The sequence below is a fragment of the Hippocampus zosterae genome, chromosome 16 (assembly GCF_025434085.1).
Source record: "Hippocampus zosterae strain Florida chromosome 16, ASM2543408v3, whole genome shotgun sequence".
In the NCBI taxonomy this organism is placed as follows: domain Eukaryota; kingdom Metazoa; phylum Chordata; class Actinopteri; order Syngnathiformes; family Syngnathidae; genus Hippocampus; species Hippocampus zosterae.
This window is the reverse complement of record NC_067466.1, coordinates 13382727-13406574: the sequence shown is the minus strand read 5'-3', so window position 1 is coordinate 13406574 and position 23848 is coordinate 13382727. Positions and strand designations below refer to the sequence as shown.

Below are 23848 nucleotides of genomic sequence, written 5' to 3'. Positions count from 1 at the left end.
ATTTTCTGTCTCTACATCACAGCGCCCCCTGCTGGGTCTTGTCCAGCATAGACGTTGATGAACACGGAGAAAGCTTTTACTGTATTCCAGTCTTGGGTCAACCTTTTATTGAGTCAAGGCAGTTACGATTAAATTCACATTTTCTTCTTGATAGTTACAATTTCATTTACATATTACTTTTCAGTATGGTGCCAATCATAATTAAATTCTTAATGAATTATCTCATGACATTATTTAGTCCTCGTTTTTGATTATGTAGTTCTTTTGTGTGTATAAGTGGATGCGGAAGGTGTTGAAACGGTGACAAAATGACAAATGCATTGTGATAAATTACCAAATGCATCCCGGCCGGTCCACGAATTAGGACAAAATGAAGTCTGCGGTAATTCAAAGAATGGAAATATTATTTTATTCTTTCTGACAAATAACCAGCAAACATGCACAGTTCAAGGAGTTTATTATGACTGTACAGCCTGTTTAATTTTTTACTTTTTTATTTTGCATCTCCTTGTAAAGATTAGATGAGGAACAGAATTTAAGGCCTTAGCGACACACACACACACACACACACACACACACACACACACACCCTTTCGACTCCCAACAACGGTCCTTTGCTAATATGTACAGTAATTCTTATGACAAGTGAATTCGGGGCTTTTGAATAATCGCGAGGACACAAGCTATGGTGTACAAAAAAAAAACACCTGTAGCTGTAAAATACTAAACCCACTGTAACCAAATCATCTGCCGACAATTTATACACCGGATATACAAAATAACACACACCACTCCCGCATTTACAAATAATTTACTTGCAGTAATATAAACAAACAAAAAAAGAATTATATACATGTTCTTTAATTATACTCTGTAAATAGTCAAATGACTTTGTTGCACAGGTGACTGCGCAGCCCAAACTGTAAATAACTGATCTTAAAAACAAGACCTGAACCGCAAGCTAGAAATAGTTGTGGCGACTGTAAATGTTACCACAATTCATTCATTCAAACTTGAGAACGAAATGTTGGTTTGTATCCAAATCTTTCGTAACTGGCAGAAAAAAAAAAGGCCGCGATGCTGGGGACATGGATAGAATCATACCAAACCGGGTACAATCTAGAACGAGGTAAAGAAAGGAAAAAAAACCCCCATAAGAAAAATAAAATCCAAACGACGCGCTGTTTCAACGTTCTGTTTTGCAAATAAGCAATGTCATAAGGTATTGGTGCTAAAAGGACACAGCAGCCAGCACTGTGAAAACGCAATGCTCAACACTCGTCATCGATTTATCAATTCTATCCGAACTACATGACCTTATTTTGTGACGCCGGATCTTTTTGTATGACCCGCATCCTCCGCTGCGCTGCTTGCCCTAACAGGTGCGGCCGTTTGCTCCGCCACTGAAGGACATCAATACGATCAGAGATGAGCTATTTGTGTTAAGAGTGTCCTGCCAGAAGAGGGAGAACATTACAACAACACTTGCATAAGTGTCTGCGATGCTAGAACGTACTGCAGCACGCCAAGAAATACATTCCCGTGAGTAAGGTTCGCTTTTTACTGTCGTGCGTTCAGAAATATGATGCCTCTTACAATCACGGTAAGGCATGTTACAATGCACTGGGGTGACAAGATGGTCCTTGGACATATCCACTTTCCCGATCTAAAGAAAGTGTGGCGTTGGCATTTTAAAATCATCTGGGATTTCGTTGCGGAACAGATGTAACAAAATTGTGAAAAAAAAGTTGTAAAGCAAAAGTAGTTGTTTCAATATTAAATGGAAAGTAGGCCTATCAAAATTGCATTAATATCATGAATATATTCAAGTTTAATTTACATTCTGTCGTTGTCTTGCTGAAAATAACTCCAAATGTAGAGCGAGTGTAATGTCGAACAATTCAGAGGCCAAAACATCACAAAATTATTTTCTAAAAGCGTTTTTTTTTTTTTTTGGAAGTAACTCGTCCAACACTGTCTACGCAAAAGTAACATTGTTTTCATTGCTAGGGAATAAAAAAATTTGGCGATGACATGTTTGAAGACATAATCTGACTCGGATGAACAAAATATGATGGTCACCCAGGATTTGAGAACGGTTCCATGGCAGCAGCAGCAAGCTATGTAAGACAGCTGAATTCTTTTTCATCAGCGAAATGTGCAGCTTCACAAGTCCTGTGTTTGAATGTGAAAGTTTTAACATTCATTTGAGTGAACGCTACTCTAACGGTTACTCGAAGGACTGGGAGATATCCTGTCCAAATGACACCGCGAGACCGTTTGCCAGGCCAGGTCGTCGTGTATGCCCAACAACGCTCCCTTACAAGTCTCCGTCATCCTCTTCCCTGACCTCGATGCCCTCGTTCAGGAAGGCCTCCTTTTCGGGGGTCGTGGAGACCGAATCGCGATCGCGCTTGAAGCCGTTCATCTCCGTGCCGGGGGATGAGCGGGCGCCTGCCGCCTCTGCGCTGTGGTGGATGCCGTAGCAGAAGTAGATCAGAAAACCTAGCGAAAAACAGATGGAAAAAAAAAATGAAAGTGGAATCCGCCTTGAGGTTCCGGGCTGAAATTCTGCGCTGTCAAACATTCATAATAAAATCAATCTGACTTTGTGATTGAGAATACTTTTTCAAAGAAAAAAGATCCGTTTACCTAAAGCCATCCAGATTGAGAACCGTATCCAAGTGCCCCTATCCAGCTGCATCATCAGGTAGACATTAACAAACATGCTGATCACCGGAAGAATAGGCAGCAGCGGAACCTACGAAGCAAAAGATGACAGACGGAGGGACAAGTGTCCAGGAAGTCTGGTTCATTTGACTATGTGCTAATTTGCGGCGGTGTAAAGAAAAGAAACCTTGAAAGAAAGGCTGGTTTTGCTCTGCGGCTGTCTCCCGACAATACAAGTAAGGAGGAGGCACGCGATGAAGATAATACTGAGGATTACAATGTTCCACGAAGCTGAGCCTCCCTGGACTGCCAGTGCGCTGAATACCAGGATCAGTAGGCCTGCATAGCAACAAAAGAGTGTCATTAAAATGCGAATGCCCGTCAAATCGAATCTAAGTGATAAATGTCCGTTTCGATGTTGCTCGATATCAGATTGGGTAATTTTTTTTTGTGTGTGTGTGTGGGGGGGGGGGGGAGTATGTAGATTTACTTCATAAATGTCTGCATGAAAATATTTTTCAGTTATCAATTGTTGTCAGTAAGATCCTAGGACAGCGGTTCTCAAACCGGGGTCCGGAATTTTAATTTTGTTGTTTTTTAAAATCGTTATTATTAAATCAGTGGGCCTTTGGTTGAGTTATTAGCATGTCGACCTCACAGTGCAGAGGTTGTGGGTTCAATTCCGGCTCCGGCCTCCCTGTGTGGAATTTGCATGTTCTCCCCCGTGCCTGCGTGGGTTTTCTCCGGGTACGCCAGTTTCTTCCCACATTTCAAAAACATGCATGGCAGGCTGATTGGACACTCTATGTCCCTAGGTGTGAGTGCGGATGTTGTTCGTCTCTGTGTGCTCTGCGATTGCCTGGCAACCGGTTCAGGGTGACCCCCGCCTAGTGCCCAAAGACGGCTGGGAGAGGCTCCAGCACCCCCCCACCCCGCGACGCTTGTGAGGATAAAGCGGATCGGAAAATGGATGAATGGATGTTAAATAGTTGTTGGAAAAGTGGCTAAATATAGAGTAGTGGGCAACATTGACTGCTTTTGTTAAACGAGCTCCTCTCTGTTCACAGCCATGTTGGTGGTGGAAGCAACAATGGCTTAATATTGAATTGAATTTGATTGCATTTGGTTCAGCTCCTGTCAATAAGGCAGGTCATGAATATTAAGATTAAAAAGTTGAAAAAGTAAATTATTCCCCAGGCATTTAAGATAATGAGGGGCTACTTGGGCTGGGGAAAAAAATCTTGCCTATTAGAAGTCTCTGGACCCATGAAGTTTCAGAGGCCCTGCCCACTCAATTATTGTGTTCTTGCTGTCAAATGTTTCCACCTGTAGTTAGTATGAAAGTAGGTCAGGCGCATTGGCATACCCATAATCGAGGCACAGATGTTGACCGTGAAGCCCGAAAGGGAGGTCGGATCGGGGTTGTCGGGGAAGAAGAGCGTCTTTAAGCGGAACCTCTCCTCCACACCGGGTAGCATGCCCATACTGCCGTCGCTCTGCTCCATCTCCTCCTGCATATTGGCCATCTGATACATCACACTGGGCTGCTCCGGCTGGTACCTGGCAATCAAAAAGGCAGCGCCGAGCCGAATTCAACTTAGAATCAGCTGCAAGAAGCGGTGCCCGCATAGCAATACGCCGTCGCGCTGCAACGTTAGCGGGTCATAAGCCTGCTTATGAGTACTGTCAATCATAATGTCGGCACATGCAGTTCAAGTCAGTCGTAATCTGTGCGTGCAGTATAAAAGATGATGAGGTGTGAAATTACATTCAGTATGGATGCGGGGCTCAATTTCAATGGTTGCTTGAGAGCAGACGTGGCAGTGTCAGGGTGGCGACCGTGCTGATGAAGCACCGATTGGTCGTATTACTTGTTACTTCTACTCATCACACGGGGGCAAAATACGGGAGACTGACTTTGACAGTCAACTACATCCTGCTCGTCTGACAAATGTTGCCGAATGGACTGATAGAAGCCCCTTTTGTTGATTCTTGTGTGAACAATTATGACGGTGCTCCACTCACCTTAGTACCAAGACACAAGCAGCCACTAATGTATAGGCCAGCAGCGTTCCGATGGACATCAGATCCACCAGATCCTTCAGGTCAAATAGAAAGGCCATGATAGCTTGAAAGGGGAAAACAAGTGGAACAAGAGACAATTGTCAGAAATTTGGTGACAAAGACAAGGCAAACTTGTAATTTGGTTCACGCCATGCATAAATATAAGCCTCTTGATCAGCATTTTCCTGGTAAAAAGCCAGATGGGACTTTTTTCAGTCTATTTGAACAGGCGCGCAAAAAAAAAGCAAAAGCACAGAATGTGTTTTAGAAATGTGCCCCGAAGAGGTTGGCCAAGTGGGATGACCTGATGCTGGCGAGCTGGCATGTGAGTGTCTGGGCGTGAACTGCATGGACTCATTATGCCTTTGTTATACTATCTTATTGGTGTTCAACAAATGGCTGACAAGTGTGTTGCAAGTGAGGCTCGAATCAAATATCTTAATGGCTAATAACGGAAGGCTACTGAAGGGAAGGGTCACTACCTCTGCTACCATAGACACATATTTTTTTTAAGACGGGTCATCATTCCGCGAACTCCAAAACAACCCATGCAGACATCTTTGCGTCCCCTATTCATCTTACCAGACAGAACCCCAGCAGTCACAGTGGATGTTACGGGGGATTTCCTCTCGCTGATGTGGGCCAGGAAGGAGAAGAGCAGGCCATCTCGTGCCATGGCAAAGATGATACGAGGCAGGGGGAACATGGAACCCAACAGACTGGGTTGGCGCGGGGGGAGGAAAACAACAGAATGCGGTGACAGGCATGAGAACAGGGCACGGGGTTGGGGGCGGGGATTGGGAAAGGTCAGTAGGGGGGGAAGGGAAATAATTAGTCAATAGGAAACGAATGCAGGTGGAAAGATGCAGTCTTGCCGTAGAAAGAAAAAGCAGCGGGAGCTAAAACCGGCTGCACGTTGGCAGCAAGGCGATGCTGGGGAGGGACTTTATCTGTCGTTTGATGCTTGCATGCAGAAAGATGGTCTCGAATAAGATTCGAATAATCCCACTTGTTTTTTTTTTTTTCAATCTGCATTCCAATGCGGATTTTCAAAAATAATCAATCGACATTTAGTTGTCCTCTGAAGAGAAGCCACATGACATCAAAGAGGATTAGTACGTTCCTTTTACATGCTTGGGGACCAGTACCGGTACTTATTTCTGCCAGGGTTCTCTCAACCGCCCTCGCCCCACCACCACCCAAAAAAAAAAAAATCCCAAAAGGGTCAACCCACATTTCGAGCTCCGCAGCATGAAAAAGGACGACTCCGAAACCATGAATGCCCTTTCGAAAACATGCGTGTTAGTGTCTCACCTGCCACTATGCCAGAGGTGAGGGTTGCAGTTAGCGGGGTTTTGCTGCGCGGGCTGATCTTGGCCATGAACTTGAAAAGCAGCCCGTCGTCAGCCATAGCCCAGATGACACGGGGCATTGGAAACATAGAGCCCAGCAGGCTAACAGAAGCGAGGGAGGGGAGGGGGGGGGGACCAGGAAATATTGGAACCGCATGTACGTGAGAAGGCAGTGCTCAAACATGAGGCATTAGCTCAAACAGTCAACAAATATGACAAAGCATTCATAGTCACATCCATAACAATGAAGTAAATAGTTTAGGATGACGCATGCGGGTGAGAGTGATGGTGGCATGCAATTAAAAACACTGTTTGGATCGATTCACCTATTCATCGGAATAACCTGTTTGCTATTTGGAAGGTCAGATCAGCGCAATAAGTTACTAAATAATCTCTCAGAGGTCAAACAAATTTCAAAGAGAGTTTTCCAAATGGCACCATTTTGTCAGTCATTTGGAATTAATTGGAGTTTGCGGCATGAGAGACTGCAACAGTCAACTGAAAAGACCAAGGCAAGCTCCACTGAAGGGACCCCCCCACCCCCCGACAACGTATTTACGTTACAGCATTTCGCATTATTGGACGTATGCCGAGTGGTTTGTGCTGAATGTTTTTATAAGTTTGCAAAATCAGTCATAAAAAAATTATTTTGCACAGACACAAATAACGAGAACGAGAATTGGGGGGGAGAAGAATCCATTTTAGTTGAAATAAACGTGTTTTTTAAAATATGAAAATTAACTGAAACGACATTTGATAAAATTGATGATAAGCATAGCGATAATTTATGACTTAATACATTTCATTTAAAAGCTTTCGGAGCCAATTTTATATATTTTATATATTATCTGTTATTACCTAACAGAAGAAGGAGGTTGGTTTACTTTATTGCTCAATGTTTATTTGGACTTTTTATTTTTTTAATGATACACTCAACAAATACTATATATACTATATACAAAAAACTAAAACTAATACATAAACTAATAGCTGCATTTCTAAAAAAAGCAAGTCAAAATGAAATAAAAAAATGACCGTCACGACAAATTCCAAACTATTATAACCCACAGAGGAGACGCCAAAAAGAATCAATGAAAATATTTTCCAGCAAACATCAGTTTAAAGTTAATTTGACTAAAGAATTGTCCCTAAGCTGAGAGTCCACGCTAGTGTAAAAAAATAAAATAAAAATAAAATATACAAACTTTTTAAAGGTTACACACACACACACACACACACACAATCAGACACATGACCTACTCCAGTCATGGCAGATTTTTAGAAAAGATGTAGCATGCAGTGACCTTTAGTGATCCCATAACCGCTCACACAGTCTGATGCCATTAAACTGAGCAAGCCAAGACTTTAAAAATACGCATTCACAAATAGACCGGCGGACCGCAAGCGCATCAATGCGCATAGTCCAAGAAGGCCTTACCTTGTGGACAGCGCACAAAGGGAGCCGACAGCCACCGCATATTTGGCTCCGTCCCAGCCCACGTACTTAAAGGCGACGGGCAGGGGGCTGTTACTGTCGAGCAGGTAGTACGGCATCATGAGCGTCAGGGCGCCAGAAACGCAGAAGTAGGCCACAAAGCAGATGAGCAGCGACGACACAATGCCGATCGGAATGGCTCGTTGCGGGTTCTTTGCTTCTTCTCCTATTAGGATCGTGTATAAAAAAAATGCAACCAACTGTTAGGTACACTTGCAGTCTTCGTGGTGTGTTTCCGTATTTGTCCACTCGAGATTTTGCAACCAATGCACAAGGCTTGCCTTGTCCGTACTTTGCACACTTGACTCTTTCCTAGTGTATTGCCAGCTTTTACTGAGCCAAGGCACATATTTCACAGAAGGAAAATTTCATGGAGCACCAAACAAAAATGTCGCAGTAAAGTATGATGTTGCTGTTTTTGACAGGTCAAAGCCACCGACTGACCCAGATTACACACACAAACTGAAGTCTTTCTGCCATGTGTGCGACTGAAGCGCCGTCCTAAATACAACCCCAGTAATCGCTCAGGGTTAGCGTCACAGGAGCCAATTAGCATTCAGTACACAGAAGGCTGAGAGGGAGCTTTTACAAGCCTTTTACAGAGTGAACAGATTAGAAGTTACAGTACATAAAAGGAAAATTGTCCGAGTGGTTCTTGTTACCGGCGTCACACTTCGCACTGGGCCAAGCACTCTAAAACTTGAACGTTTGTCGTTGCCCTGCTTATGTAACGGCGCAAAATGTTTGGACAAGCTTTGGAGACATGATCTCTGCTCCAGATCTAGTTACACTCCCCCAAAAGTATGTCCACTGGCTGATATTAGGCATGCGGAAATTAGAGGAAGACTCGTCGAGGGAAGGCCAAATCAACACTGACCTGTGGTTGCTATGCAGTCGAATCCAACAAATGCATAAAAACAGGTCGCGGCTCCAGACAGGACGCCTGTGAAACCAAATGGCATGAAGCCACCAACTCCTAACTCCTCTCTAGTTGGTAAAACATCTGTAAAACTAGACACAGGGGGGGGGGGGAGACTTGGATTATGAAAACGACAGCTGACATACCATATTTGGATGTACGTCCTGAAATGGACAGAAACAGTCAACAGTCTCAAAATGTTCCACTCCAATCTCGAAGGTGGAAGTAATTAGCAAAGTTGTCGACGGACCGAATCCAGCACTTGCGCGGTGTGCTGGGATCGGGTGTGTGGTGTCCCTTAAGTGGGACAAGAATTGGACTTGGCACAATGATTGCGACTTGAATCAACAGGAAAACTGAAAGTCCCTTGCCTCATTCTTGTAACGAAAATCGTGAGCATGGAGTGTGCGTCAGCATATATCCTTACTTGAGAGTGGAGTTACTGCTATTGCTGGCATGCAGGATTTCATCAGGGTCGAGGTACCAGTTCTTCAAAGTACCTTTAACCAGGCCAGAGATCACCATGAAACACAGGACTAGCATGTTGATACAAGTAAACACCTTGTTGACCATTGCGGATTCTTTTACTCCAAACGCCAGCAGACCTTCGAAGTTAACAAAAAAAAAAATGAACCGCATGGTCAGAAAAGGGATGGGTGTTTTTACAAACAAAAATGATGATGATGATTATTTTTTTTTTTTACCTGTGAGGATGATTATAATGACAACCGCAAACAAGTCCGGGTATTCCGCCAGTATTCCCGGTGCATTCATTTGCATGTACCCTCTGCAGAACTCCTCGATCCGCTTCCCTATCAACTCATCAAAGGTCGCGCTCCAAGCTCTAGCCACGCTAGCAGTACCTGAATTGCAGGGAAGATTCGTTGAGGCTGATTGCTTTTGTCATCACCGTGAGAAGACTCGTTTGAAAGACATTTGATTTTAATTAGATCTGCATTTTGACGGCTCACTTTGTTGCAATTTGACAGAAAATTACATAGAACATTTTCAGACACGTGTCTGTCAGATCAGGTTATTCCTTTTGTCACATTTCAAGTAGGGGTAACATTTCAACTAGACAAGGAAGTTATTACTCGCTGAATGCTCTTGTTGGGATTTATTACAGTCGGAAATGCGGGCTTACCGATGATATAGGCGAGTATGAGGTTCCATCCGGTTATGAAGGCCCAGAGTTCACCAACAGTCACATAAGAGTACAAATAAGCCGAGCCCGTCTTGGGAACACGAGCTCCAAATTCGGCGTAGCACAAGCCAGCTAGGACTGATGCTAAAGCCGCGATCAGGAATGACAGCACTATGGCGGGACCTAAAAGCGCAACGCAAAGCTTGAACTGAAAGGCTTTCAACAGCATACCACAGGGGTTTTAAATCACGGATGGCGATTACCTGAGTTCTCCCGCGCAACGGCGCCGGCGAGCACGTAAACGCCGGCACCCAGCGTGCTCCCCACTCCCAGCGCCACCAGGTCTAAAGTGTTGAGGCATCGCGACAGACGGGAATCCTCCACGTTACAGTCCACCACCTTGACCCTCAGCAACTGCTTTCCGAATCTCAAAAGTGTGTCCAGCCCCATCGGTCCGACTACGAGGAAGGGAAGTCGAGCGAGGTGGAGACGGTTGACCTCGATTTAGGGGTCACAGGGGAGAACCGGCACACACCTTTTGAAGGAAGGAGAAAATTTACAATAAACGCGATGCAAGCGTCTCCGTCGCCGGTGGAAATGAGCGCAGGGTTGAAGCGTACATTTATATACAGCTCGATCCACTGGCAGAGAGGCACATTGCTGTGGGAAGGCTTTTAGCGGCCACGCTTGCAATCAGATCTACACTACGGGCATCCTGGACAACTTAAGTCGAGCAGTATCCTGTGTTATATAACACTTCCCAAATCCACCATTTCTGAACAGTGTCCAAAAAGTAAAAAGTCTATAGGGATCATCCATTTTATTGCTGGATGTGTTGTTGACACGTGTTACATAACACCATTCGCAGGCGTCGACCCAAATCCCCGGTTGACCCAAGATTCATAACTCATGACAAGTACGGCAAGGGTTTTGGCGTCGCTTATTCATAGACAAGCAAAACGGAAGTTACTCATCCTGAACACGAACAATCCTTATCCATGCAGTGCAAGCTTAAAATTAGGAAACGCACCGCAAAGTTTTCAGGAACATAGGCCTTGACAGTTGACAAAAAGCATGGACTATGCTCTGTTATATGATGCAAGTTTGCATGAAGTGAGTGGACTCAAGTTCAAAGCAGTAAGACTTCTGCGTGTCACAATGCCCCGTCCAAAATTCCGGAGTATTTCTGTCCCATGCCAGCCGAAAAGATGTGACATTTAGCCGGGTGTTGACAGTAACTGAGTGAAACGGAAGATATCCAACAAAGACGAACAAATTGGTGGCTAACGTTAGCTGCTAATGCTAGCCGTTATCTTGGAAGCTGCTATTTTGCTTTAATTATGAAGTCCTTACCATATTTTTGAGCGCATTAATGTTCCACTGGTTCTACCGGTTGTGAGGTGTGCACTGGGCCTGACTTTCACCAAAATGATAGAGATGTTAACTGGTTCACTTTTGCGTTATGAACGTGATATTGTTACTGAACAATCACCTGCACTCTTAATCAAGGGTTTAGGGCGGTGGTTTACTTTATTTTTAATTTTTTTTTTAAGGTGAACAAATTGGAGGTCAACCACGGACACAGATTGTGTTCAGCTTTTGACACTTGGCAATTCCCCAAATGCTGCTCTGTTAACCCCAAACCAATTTACGATGAACCAATTTACGATGCATAACGCCACAGCTGTTGGTGAAAAAATACTCCACGGATGATAACAAGCAGCCCAACATCTCATCCACATTCCTTAGCGTTAAGTTCATACAAAGGGGGAGCAGACTGGGATGAACAAAGTGGGACCGAGAAATTTTTCAATCTCTACAGTTCCTCTGGAGTGATTGAGCAAGAATCCAGAACACATGGAAAAGAGAGCTTGCGCACGATGATCCGGTCATGCATATGATTTGTGTCACTGACTTGGTGACACAAACTTTGAAAGGTCACGCGGACAGCGATAAGAGTCATGTCACACCCCATCGAAACTTCCTCTTGAGGTTAACGTAAGGTTAGCACCCCTTTCACAGAGATGCACAAATGTTCCTGGTGATAAATTATACATGAAGCAGACCAGAGACTTTAAAATAAAGCTTCTCAGAAGTTGCTATGAAGCATTCCCGGGTCACTATGCGTGAATTACAGCCTGCCTGGGCATTGTATGTTACTTCAACATGACCCATATATTTAAAAAAAATGCAAATAAGGTGTGTCAGTTAAGTTTCAGGACACAAAACAAATATTTGAAACCCCACCTACGAACTATTTGTCCCCTTCAAGGTTGCGTTTGCTTGGTTCAGTGCACAAGAAGAGGCGAGAGTCGTGCTCACCACAACAATGTGCCTGCTCACACTACGACTGTAGAGATACAGTAAATAAACTGCCTCCAGTCGAGTTCATAAAAATAAGCAGTTACCGCACGTAAAAATAGTTGGACTGGTAGTGTGCTTACAGAACCACACACAGAAACCGTAAATCAACCCCGTCTTTGTGGACCGCATGACCCCCAACCCCCCCAGTGACTAAGTTTAAGCAACTGAGTGCCGAGTTAAAAGCGGTCTGTTGGTAGAATTAACCAGCATAAATGGGGACTTCTTAAATTACGGCTACGGGCATGTCATGGGGGCCCGCCATGCAATTCTAAAACCCAGACAGACTGCAACCTAAAAAGACTCCTGAAACATTTAATCTACAAGTCAAAATATATTTTCATCACCTCTTTTATATTGTATTTATTTAGTTTATTATTATTTTTTTAATCTATCATTTGAGTACAGCCAACAAAGGACTCTCAACTGCGCATGGCTTAGGTGATATGTGAGTGTTGACAGTTAACTTACTTGAACTTTTCTCCCGCTGGTGCACTGCACGCCTCCAGAAAAATGGGATTAAATAGCACGTTTGGTCTCTATTGTTTGAACTCCGGAGAGGAGCGTGCGGCGACTTAAACGGGGTCCAAAATAGGATCGTAAGGACTCACTCACATGGCTCGGCTATTCCAAGCAGAAGTCACGTGCGCACAATGCAGCACGGTTATCATGCAGAGGCGGGCGATTACAAATTTAAACAATTTCCTGACAGCAAGTCATGAGCACTCTTGTGAGGTGGTTCGCGTTGTCTGATAATTTGCTGCCGATGATGATCAAAGTGGTGTTGTCGATGAGCGCGTGGAAGGTAGAAGTAGCGGTGGAGGTGTGTCGGGTGGAAAAACAAGGGTGTGTTCTTTGACGGCCAATCAAAATGGAGCATTGAGATGCCCCTGTTGACATTTACAGCGTATGAGGGTTTGCTTCAGGTGGATTGGCGGCAGCAATTTCAATGAAGCTAAAAACAGAACAAAGAGTCCAGTGGAAAGTATTTTTGTAGGTCAGAAAGAACAGCAAGCCCATGTTGAAACATGTTTATCTGCTTCGGGCCAAAGCACATCATCGCGCGTGGTGCTCCTGGTTCACTTAGCGTACACGTCAGCCTTGTTCTGAAAATACTACAAGGAAATATGACATGTCTTGAGTGTACATGAATTTATGAAAACTAGATGAAAATCATGTTTATGTTTTGGGTGCGGTGTGACAGACGTTCTGTAAAACACACGGAAGCAGGAATTGTGTAAAAATACCCAAATGTGATTGATTTGAGTGGAAATGCAGAATGAGCTGAAACTGTGTTTTTTTTTCGGGTGGTGGGGGGGGGGGGGGGGTTAAATGCCAACATGGGCGGACTGTTAAAAATACTTGTGGTAATTAAGTAGCAACACATAATTAAAACCATTAACACTGAAATACATAGTTGATACATTTAACAACAACAGTCCCCATTTGTGATTGTCCGGTTGTGCAAGACGACGCTCCCCTTGTAAGCCGAGCTCGTCAATAACGGCAAGAATAAAGGCAAGGCTGTGTCCTTGTTTCGGCATCTAGCCTGGAGGGAGGTCAAATTCCTCATATTACTCAAATTCCCATCAAGTTACATTATAATTGTCCCCGTTGGGAATAACATTTATCAGGTGCTTCAACCGGATGCACTGAAGTACGTGTGCTGCCTCGCTGCTTCGTTCAGTGAGCGAGAAAAGGCGAGAGTTCTGGACAGACAACTCGCGACTGATTCATATCTGGCCTGATGTGATATCTTCCACACAATTTGTCGGAAAACCCGCTGTTTACTCTTATATACACATGGCAGTCTATTTATTCTAGCAACAACCGCTCCCATTTGCAACCCTGCTTTTAAAACCTAGTTTTCGTGTATTCGTCTTAGTGATGAGATAAACACCACAGCGGCCCACGGGAGTAGCGAGCGGGTCCAATCTCGGTCAACCTGGAAAGCCGCCACGCAAGCTAGCATAAGATACGCATAGATGGTATCTTCCATCTCGGCAATCAGAACCACTGGTGACCCACTTTCACGGCAGCTAAAGTTAGACGGTCTGGAAATAAATGAGATACGGTTGCCACGGCTGCTGTTGGAACAGCCAAAAGGTGGACAGAATCAAAATGTTATCCATAAAGCAGTGGTGGGAAGGATTTGGTGTTAGCTTACAATAAACTGTTGATGGCTTACAGTGCTCAGTACTGATTGTACGTTTTTCTTTTATTATTATTGTTATTATTTTGTATTTTACACACATTTTGATATGCTGGTCGCATGTCTGCTGTTGTAACCACTTGCTGCTTTCACTCCAGATGCTTTCCATCCCCCTCGGAGCTGCTGACGTCGGCCATTTGAATTCTGCACTGTTGCATCCCATGCGGCCTGAAGATGGCCCAACTTGACCTCACACACATGGGCAGGTAATAACACAATTACAGATTGGCAGAATATTCAAGGGGCAAAATAAATAAATTGATAAAAAACTATCGAGAATTCGATTTGAATACACTTCCCCTCGATTTTTTTTCTTCCTGAAATGCATTTTTGTTTGTTGAGAATTTTCACCTCAAAAACAGGGGTTTCCTCTCTCTCCTGTCTTGACTATTTCGAGTAAGTTTTCAACTTAACCCCCCCCCCCCCCCCCACTGAAAAATAGAACTCACCCCATGTATTGTCTTGTAATGTAGCATTATTAATTGTCTCAGTTTTTCTTTCTGTCAGCACAGTATCCAATCACATTGCTGATGTTACACCTTCTGGAATGCTACCCCAGCCCCCTCAACCCCCCCCCCCCCCCAAATATAGGATTATTAGTTCCAATATGCAGATTTTTATTAGTTTAAAATTAAGTTTTTGGCTTACTTGGTGATCCATTTTTTCTGACTTCAAATGCACTTTTCAAGTAACTATAAACTACTACCTCGCGAGCAAGTTTGCACTATTCAAAACATCGAATACACTTCATGAAGTGAGAGTTCGTATCTGTGCAGCACTGCAATGTAAGCGAAGTGGAACAAATGCAGCGTCCTCTCAATTTGTGGTCGACTTAATGATGTGTGCAAGGAACAGTCCCCCCCCCCCCCCGCCCCCCGACTGCTGTATAGGCGGATTGCAATGTTGTTGAGAGGAACAGCAAGTCCTTTAAAGTTATCTGCAGTGTGCGGATTGGGCTTTAATAATGATTCGCAGTGCTAATGGATCAACGAATCTGCGTTGAAATTAAGGTGATTTGCGGTGATGTGCCAACGAATCTCTCGCGCGAAGCCTGTACATGAAGTTCCAAGCAGTCGAACACGGGGCTATCTGTGGATCCTGTGCGTGCACATGCAGTCGTAGTAAACCAACGTAGCTTACTTACTTTGTATAAGTTGAGCGAGAGCATCTGAGAATATTAAAGCGATCTTCCTCCACGAAGACACACGCGCACGCAAGCGGCTGAAAATACGACAAGTCTCAACTTTTCCGATCCGGTTGAAAAGTTTCTCTTTTTCGGAGCCTCTTGGTTGAAAACGTGGTCACACGCGTACACACACATACTCGCACGCGCACACACCAATGCGCGCGCGCGCGCACAACGTAGCCCCACCCGCTTTGTGTTGGACACAGTTGCGTAATGGTGCGAGATAGTCCCGATATTCAAGCCAGAGGTGAGCAAACCTCGAAACTCGAGGGCCGCAGTAGATTTCTAAAAGGGAAACGGATCAGTCTGGTCATTCATAGAGGTCGTTGGGGAAAAAAGAAAAAAAAATGTTCTCAGTAAAGCATTCTCATTTTTGTTTCGTTTGGTTAATTAACAATTTAATAGAGATGTCAAACAGGGTAACCCTAGAAAAGTCAAGTGTTCAAGCATTAACAGTAACGGTTCTGTCAACAGAGGTCATTGGCAGACATTGTGGATAATAATTTGCAGACCAGCTTGGTAATTGGGAAAAAATTGTTTTGACATATCTATAAAATTTGGGCTTTAAAATATCAAAGTGGTCAGTCTGAGAATACTGGGAAACAAGTCAAATGTATAGCGCGTTTCCAAGTGTATACTTTATTCACAAGCAGACGGATGATAAAACAAAAGACCAGAGTACAACTTTCACAGATGGTGTGCACACTCTGTGCTGGTGAGGAGGCGGCGGCATTATTCTTTGTGTGTGTGGTGCAGCAAGAGGTCACTTTTAGCACATACAGGAAGAAATGTGAAAGGAGTCACTCACAAGGCAGTTTTTACATAAAATAAAAATACGGTGCATACTTAGTTAAGTCTATTTTATCCGGTAATCTTGCGTCCATGTATTATGGCATGAAGCCAGAGTCTCTTAGACTGGCTGATACAAGATTATTAGACAAGTGCATGAAGAGAGGAACCTTTCTATACATTATTCACAATATTTACACAGGTGTTTTATTCAGTATGCACATTTTATCCCAGAGTCCAATTTAGTGAGGAGTCAAACATAATGAAGAACTTGTCGGCGCGGCCCTCCCTCTGTCTATGACTTGGTATCCAACAGAGACTTGATGTCCTTAATGCCTTGCTCAGCTGCCACGGCAATTATGTGGTCCACAGCCTTCATGTAAACCAGCATCTTCACAATCTCTTTCACTTGATCCCTGTGGGCACAAAAGAGGGCGTCCAGGTTACACTGTGATGCAATAAAAATCGCTAAGCATGATCCAAGAACATTGGCAAAAAAATTATTCGTTTACAGTAGGCCCAATGTCAAGGTGCCCAAAAAATGTTTTAGTACTCTGCTTAACTGTTAGCGACTGTATTTCCATAAAGGGCACACAGAAGAATGTTTGTGTTTGACTTATAAGCGATCAAGAAAGCAATACGTGGTCTTACTTTGTCACACGTCTTTCTACATCAGAAGCGCCCAAGCTGCTGCGGTTCAACGAATTAGCCAAATGGACGAGGTAGCGACACAGCGGCTCCAATTGCGGAAGCGTCTTCTGGCCCTTCAGCCCATTGAACCATTGCATCGGCAAACAGTCTACCACCTGGGGAAAAATGGCGCAAGAAAAAGTGAGAGGTGAGCACACTGGTCCCAGCACAGCCCCCCCACCCCAAAAAAAACAATGTAGCAAGACGCTACCTTTTGGGACTTGTGAACATTGTCCTCGCTGGCTTCGGTGGTCTGCAGCGCGGAGAGGATGTACCTATTCAGAGTGCTGTCTAAAGCCAGGTCCTTGAGACAGGAAGTGGAGACGATCCCCTCCCATTGCAGGATGTTCCCCAACAACTAATTAGAGAGAGGGCTGTTAGACTCCTGTCATGGGCAGACTCAACCATCATCATAGCACGCTCCAAAGTATAGTAATAAAACATTATCCGTTAAAAGAAATGACTTTAGGATTTGATTTTAGAAAAAAAAAAATGTGCCAAATACATCCATTAGTAAGCCTCGTTTAACTTTGAACTTTGTCTCGCTGTCTTCAACAATACTTTCTTGACACCATTTCCTACTTTCCTATAAAACATAGCAGTGGGAAAAATTTGGGGCATCTTAGGATGTGAGAGAAAATGCACACAAATAGGGAAGTTTTTCTGCAGCTAGCTAACGATAGGTTCCACAGAAAACACGAATAGGTGAATTTCTACGTAGGGAACCGGAAACAGGTGAGGGATTTTCTACAAACCTTAACACAACTCCAAAACTGCCTCTGGTAGAATAAGTAAGGACCGCCGTTCTTGTTTTCCAGCAAACTGAACAAAAGCAAAATCACAATAGGAGTGCAATTAACTGCGTAATATTTGGTAGACTCCATTTTAACAAAAGCGCAGCATACTTTTTGGGGTACAGAGGTTGGAAGACATCTTCATCCAGTGTCCGCCGAATACGCAGGACGACTGTTCTCAACAACTCCTGATGGACAAACCCCACCCAGCACAAAGTACATTTATAGAAGGCTTGTGTTGAGATGAAGAAAGTCCACATGAAGGCGGTGTTGTGAGTAGGACTCACCCGTGTGTACTGGTTGTCCCCGTGCAACACGGTCGGGTAACCTTTCATCAGGCGGCGAATGAAACCCACGAGCCGTGCCGTCTGACTGTTTGACAGCGGGTCCCACGCTTGCTCGGACAACACTGCGCAGACGCAGAAACACTTGTAGTGGCCCTGCTCGGGCGACGCTTGACAATTGCGGTGCTTGTTAAATTTGTGTTCTACACCGCGAAGTTCAGTAACATAGCGGTGACGAGCATATTATTTTGAGAAATGTAAAACATGCCTCAAGAGTGATGTTTGGCTACCTGTCAATTTGGTGAGGACAACCTTCTCCACGATCGCCGGGAGCAGGCCGATGTCGCTGTCTCCTTTCTGCAACGTGCTGTGCTCCTCAAAGCCGTAAAACAGCAGCGTCTCAAACCAGAGCATGTACTCAAAGTTGGTGCACTGCGCCTGGAGAGGAGCATAACAAGACTGCTTTTGAGATTTGGCTCGGCGCAAGGTTAAAAACTCAAGTCGAAAACCAGTCCTCGCCTCAAGTGGGTTCCACGTGATGAGCTGCAGTCGAATGAGAGGGCTGAAGAGTTTGGGCAGGCAGAGGCCGATGTACGCGTCTCTGTAGCACTCGGCGTAGTTCCGCCTCCACGTTTCAAATTGGGATTTGATGTAGTCCATGGAATGAAAGTCCTCCAGCACGTCCTCAAAAACTTTCTGACATTCTCGAGTGATGCGATCTGGAAGGAAGCAAGTTTGCCTCTCGGTGTCGGTTCATGTTTGATCGCTGACGATTTGTCTCGTCTTGTCAATGCGACTCGTAAATACCGTGCTCCACGCTGAAGCTGGTCATGTCCGTGGAGGTCTCCTCGTCATCGGACGACAAGCCTTCTTTGTGCTCCGCCCACTTTCCGTTCTGTTCTCGCGCTTGACGCCGTCGAGCTCTGGCAACACCGAGATTAACATTTGACAGTGTGTTCAAATGACACTTCTGACCCCCGCCCCTTTCATCCCTCTTACCGTCGGGCCTCCCTTTCCGCTATCCTCCTTTGGCGACTGCTCTCTTGGTACAATGTGCGGTCATGACCAAATGAATCCAGACTGGGAGCCATGATGGCTTTATCTAAAAGAGACAGGAGTGATGTGAGCGTCGGTCGTGTTACGAAGACATCACCCTACAGCCACACGTCGCATTAACTCTGCTGAACATTTGATATTAACTTTAAGTCAGATAATTGTCCTTAGCTATTCGGTACTTCAAGCAATAAGATACAAATCCATATTTATAGTCGGATTGGGCATTTGACAATGAGGAAAATTAACAGTTGTTCAGTAATAATTTGATGGAACAGAAAACTGAGCACTGGTGAAATGTTTTCCCTTAGGCAGCAAATTAGTGGGCGGGCTGGGTTTAGTAGTAAAATCAAATCATCTTCTGCCCATCCCCCAGTCGTATCAGTTCCTGTTCACTTACCTGTCTGCAAAATACTCGTTAGCTCATAGAAGTCACAAGACAACTTTGGTCACCTTTAAAAAGTGACTTAACTGGCATCCCGCTGACAGCGAGACTCAGCCGTGCAAAACTAGATGATACGTTTTTCTCATGGATACATGCTCACTCGCAGCCATCCATCCATACGAACCACATCACACTTTTTATCGGGGATAAGGGATACACATCCCGGCCATACAGACATAGAGCTCGCCCACTCACACAGAACTAACAAGGCCGCTCGAGTGAATCATAAAAACCTTCAAGATGGACTGACTTGAAAGGCTTGCAAACTCCGCCGATTCATCTTTTATATCATCCTGTCTTCTCTGGACGAGTCGCGAGGCCCGTTGCCTTAGTAACTGGTGCATGGCAGCCTCCAGCTCCTCGATGGCAGGCACCTGAAACATACGACGCCTTCTGTGACCTCTGAACCACACAAAAGCAGGGCTCCGGGTCACAGGAATGCCTCGCTGCTGTGAGGGAGAGGAGGATTGTGACGTCGACCAAAGAAAAAAAAAAGGGGGGGGGGGGGTCTGGAATATTACCACTGTGGAGTAAAAGCAAAGAATTCGCCAGTGGCGAAAGCAATAAATTCCAGCAAAAGAACATGCTTTTACCCAACAGGCAATATTCCGCTAGAATTTAAGAGATCCGTTTCAGGTCTTAATGTTTACGGTCGGTCCATATGCCGCTCTTAGCATTATGAAAAGAGTGATCACCTAGAATTAAAAGAAACATTGGGTTTAGATGCTGCAAGTTACTCCATGTGGATGGTGCTGCAAGACCAAAACGTTTAGAATTCGACATGCATTTCCACTTAAGCAAATACAATCGTTGCACTGTTTTCAGAAGTATTCTCTTGGTTTACACATTCTTACACGCGCAAACTATTCATTCTGACGGAATTGACTCTGCATGCTCTCTCTCTCTCTCTCCTCCACTACACAACACGTGCAACGAAAGGGAATGAAACTCTGCTTCAGCTGTATGCTCGGCACAAATGAAAAGGGCACGCTTGTTTATATGGATTAGGAAAGAGTATTTTATTCAGTTTGTTTTGCAGATAGCAATTAGCACAGATGTGTTTGTTAAAATGCTCTATAAATAAAGTTGAGTTGCGTAATGTTGGTGCTCCAAGAATATGAGTAACACCGAGAATGTTTAGCAGTGACTTATAAATACCTCTTGTAATAAAATCTGTCACTTGGACATTCGAAAACATCATGTGGTCAGATGACAGACACAAAACATCTAAGCACAGAGCACATAATCTCCCTTACCTTTTCACCGAAACACTCAAGCAAGTCTCCAACATACCCTCGCATCTCTTGCAAGAATTGATATTGATCTGCATTGTCATTGGACGAGCCGTCCAGCTGCATTATGGCGCTCTCTGAGGCGGCAAGGTCTTCTTGGATCTGCGTGTAGCGATTGATGTTGGCGTTGTGGCCTGTACGCATATGACCGAGCCTGCGGGCACAAAATGGGCAGACAGAAGGTGGTGGAGGGGGGGAAAAAAAAGGCAGTAGGGAGTAGGTCAAGGGCACGATTGCTTTACAGTGCATAATTAGATCCAGCAGAAGGCTTAAATGCAGTTGAATGAATTCTAATTTGTTTCTGACCAAAGTGGAGTATGGGCTTAGCTCTGAATGTAGCTTTACTGGGTCTCCAAGACCGCAGCACAGAGAGCAGGCAGTGTCCGACATGACAAAAGCTGGTCGTGTGTGTGACGTACCTATCCTGCAGGCGTTTCTTTACCAGATCAATGGACACCGGGGCTAAGTCGCTAACAGAGAGCCCAAAGTGAGCCGAAGTGCAGTCTGCCGGGCCTGGGGGCTTGCTGGCCTGCGGGGGCATCACGCTGTAGGTGAAGGGCATGTTGTAGCCCGCGCCGTAAGGGTGAGTATCGTAGCTGTTCTGGTAGTAAGCCGCGGTGTCCTCCGGTTGGCTGCTTTGGACCTGGTCGGGAGAGACAAGATGAGGTGGTCACTTGGGACTGATACTAGTGTCAACATGACTCGGGCTTCGATTTGGCTGGTTGTTAACTGAGGAAAGCCAGTGAACAGCCAACACGTCGGCAAAAATATGCTATCATAGAAATCGGGGAATATTTGTTGAGAAACTGAAATTTTGAGGAGTTGTTAAATGTGTTAAATTGGACAAAGGCATCTAAACCATTCAGCGATTCTCAAAAATAATTCACAATTAGATGTAAATGAATCGTAACACATAGCTCGAAACATGTTTTGTTTTCCAGCAAGGAGTTGTGTGTGGCTACTCACCTGTGGTATGCTGATCCCTTTCCTGATCTGCTCCTGCTCCCATCGGCTCACCTCTTCATCATGACCTGTATCTAGTGCCTCGTCGTCACTGCCTTCGATACCTTTCACACGCACGGAGCCAACGGTCACAACGGCGGCAAAAGGCTCATGCTCATCATGTCCAGTGAGGTAACGTACCAATCTCTTCTGCGATCTTTTGCCTTTGGGTTTTGCTCCTCACGCCGCTAAACCGGATGCGTTTCTCTTCCTCGTCTTCGTCGTCACTCCCGTCTTGGTCTTCCTGCGCCAGGCGTTTCTTGGGGGCTTCCGTCTCGACAAGTGGGGCATCTCCCCCAAGCTCTCTGGCCAGCTGTCGACGCTTTCTAGCAGCATGAATGAATGCTGCATCGGGAATCTCGCCTAGAGTAACAAATGGGTACCAAAAGGGAAATGGACCACAGTTTTGGGGGGTGGGGAGGTTGCAATTCATTTTGCATTTGCGTGGTGGGTAAGTGTGTTTCTGGCCCAGGCAGATTATATAATTTTTAAATTATGTAAAATAATTTGTTGCTGACTACTTAGCTCACACCCAGAACCCATTCTGAGAACCAATGCTATAGAACAAAAACATGAAGTTATGGTAAAAGGCTCATGGCTAATCGTGTTGCAAAGTGGTACCAGGTCTCAAAGTGTTGAGGGAGGAGAGCGTGTTGAATGTTGCTCCAGTGTTGTTGCTGCTCCTCTGTACTTGATTGCCTTTCGCCTCTTCCCTCTGGTCGTCAGCACTATCAACCTCCATTTCATCCACGCCATGCTCACTGCCCACTTTGCTGACCACTTCTTCTTTGATGGCAACAAAAGGTTGAGGCACTACTTCTGTGGAACATAAGGAAAGATGAGGATGAGTCAAATGGACAATGAACTAAAAGGCAGGCGTGCTAACTACTGTAGGTTACTTTGTAGCGTCTTTTTAGGCTTTCGTTTTGCCGAATCGTGTTTGGAAGTCAGTGAATTAGTATTGATATTTTCCTTTATTTTTCAGTGGTTATAACATGTCAGTAAACGGTTCACATCATGTAACGCCGCGGACATTCCCCACCTGTTTTGACGACACCACACTTCTCCAAGTCTTCCTTGTATTCTTTCTTCAGCTGCTTGACTATTTTCTTGCTGTGATTGGACTTCTTCACTCGGAAGACCTCTGGTCCTTCTGTTCGAAGCCATGTCACGGCACCGACAGTTACACACAGTGGATTGATCATCAATTAATTACTAATCACAAATACGTTTCATCGAACAAGTTTTCTGTCAGTCACGAAGCACAAACAAAAAATGATTTGTCAAACACCTGTTTGTACTAATTTTATGCAGCATGGCAGTTATCAAATTATCTTGTTAAATAATAAGGAGCGTATGCCAGTGTTATAATTTAGAAACCAAATGGACTAACAATGTGAAAATGGCGGCATAGCACGCTCCCTGCGCAAACCAAAATGAGCACCGATGCGGTACCTTCTTCTTCGTCATCGTCGAAACTCAGCAAACTGGCTTTCGTCGGTCCGAGCACCGGAGCGCCGTCTTTCGCCTTCTTGTCCCTCCTGACGCTTTTAAAATTGACCCCGAAGCCGTTGCTCCTGGGGCTTAAGCTTACGTCGTTGCTGCCGCTGGACGTCTCCAGGAACGGGACTTCCTCCAAAACAGGCCCGAACAACGTCGGCGCGAGCATCGGCTGCACATTCTCCTCCCGCTCGTCCTCATCGGACTCGTTCCTTCGTCGAAGATTTGCGCGTTTGATCCTTTTGAACATTTTGGCTGTCAGCGGTGATAAAGCATGCTTAAAGTATCGATACACAGAGATCAACCACGGGTGAGTTAGTTGACATCCATTCTGCTAAAGAGCCATTTTCCTCACGGTGCGCTTCTTCTTCTTTCCGTTAGATGTGACTGTTTTGTGTCTATAGTGTCTGCTACTCCCCCTACTGCTCAAAACTAGAAGTGCAGCGGACATCTCGGAACCTTTAAAAAATAGGTTCACTAGGACTCGTATGTGAAAGCAAAGAAAGCACACAACAACCATTACATTATTAATGCATTACCAAAGAAACTGAAAATATATATGAGGTAAGAGGTCCAGGAAGCTTAGTGTTTTTTTT

The 23848-nt window shown here is 44.7% G+C and overlaps 2 protein-coding genes across 6 annotated transcripts; both read right to left on the bottom strand.

Annotated features, from left to right (window-relative positions):
* Window positions 1-386: 386 nt before the first annotated feature.
* slc7a1a (solute carrier family 7 member 1a) lies at window positions 387-15575 on the bottom strand. 5 transcript variants are annotated; one of them, XM_052046838.1, is made up of 14 exons: window positions 15362-15575; window positions 14259-14406; window positions 9908-10179; window positions 9645-9827; window positions 9205-9363; window positions 8928-9105; window positions 8459-8592; window positions 7525-7747; window positions 6049-6188; window positions 4696-4798; window positions 4037-4230; window positions 2858-3009; window positions 2653-2761; window positions 387-2505 (listed from the first exon to the last, which is right to left on the bottom strand). In XM_052046838.1, the coding sequence occupies exons 3-14, from the start codon at window positions 10092-10094 to the stop codon at window positions 2321-2323; spliced, it is 1947 nt and encodes a 648-aa protein (XP_051902798.1). In that variant the 5' UTR covers window positions 10095-10179; window positions 14259-14406; window positions 15362-15575; the 3' UTR covers window positions 387-2320. The 5 variants fall into 5 exon arrangements, with proteins under 5 accessions (XP_051902798.1, XP_051902796.1, XP_051902800.1 ...); XM_052046836.1 differs by lacking the exon at window positions 14259-14406; XM_052046840.1 differs by lacking the exons at window positions 6049-6188; window positions 14259-14406 and adding an exon at window positions 5317-5453 and having other exon boundaries at window positions 15362-15574.
* Window positions 15576-16026: 451 nt separating this feature from the next.
* Window positions 16027-23637, bottom strand: paxbp1 (PAX3 and PAX7 binding protein 1). The gene is made up of 17 exons (XM_052046816.1): window positions 23208-23637; window positions 22795-22905; window positions 22374-22571; window positions 21894-22115; window positions 21717-21817; window positions 21170-21393; window positions 20715-20904; window positions 19709-19832; window positions 18960-19062; window positions 18768-18883; window positions 18251-18679; window positions 17964-18085; window positions 17788-17864; window positions 17638-17704; window positions 17094-17240; window positions 16844-16998; window positions 16027-16608 (listed from the first exon to the last, which is right to left on the bottom strand). The coding sequence occupies exons 1-17, from the start codon at window positions 23500-23502 to the stop codon at window positions 16488-16490; spliced, it is 2802 nt and encodes a 933-aa protein (XP_051902776.1). The 5' UTR covers window positions 23503-23637; the 3' UTR covers window positions 16027-16487.
* Between the last annotated feature and the right edge of the window lie 211 nt (window positions 23638-23848).

Bases quoted from the DNA above. Each gene is read 5' to 3' on its own strand.
- paxbp1 (XM_052046816.1), bottom strand. From the start codon at position 23,502: ATGTTCAAAAGGATCAAACGCGCAAATCTTCGACGAAGGAACGAGTCC. The intron at 16,999-17,093 runs GTAGCGTCTTGC...ATTTTTCCCCAG, and splicing joins ATGTTCACAAGTCCCAAAAG to GTGGTAGACTGTTTGCCGAT. The intron at 16,609-16,843 runs GTAAGACCACGT...TTGTGCCCACAG, and splicing joins GTAGAAAGACGTGTGACAAA to GGATCAAGTGAAAGAGATTG.
- slc7a1a (XM_052046838.1), bottom strand. From the start codon at position 10,094: ATGGGGCTGGACACACTTTTGAGATTCGGAAAGCAGTTGCTGAGGGTC. The intron at 6,189-7,524 runs GTAAGGCCTTCT...CGCTTCTGTTAG, and splicing joins CTTTGTGCGCTGTCCACAAG to CCTGCTGGGCTCTATGTTTC. The intron at 2,762-2,857 runs GTTTCTTTTCTT...TTTGCTTCGTAG, and splicing joins AAACCAGCCTTTCTTTCAAG to GTTCCGCTGCTGCCTATTCT.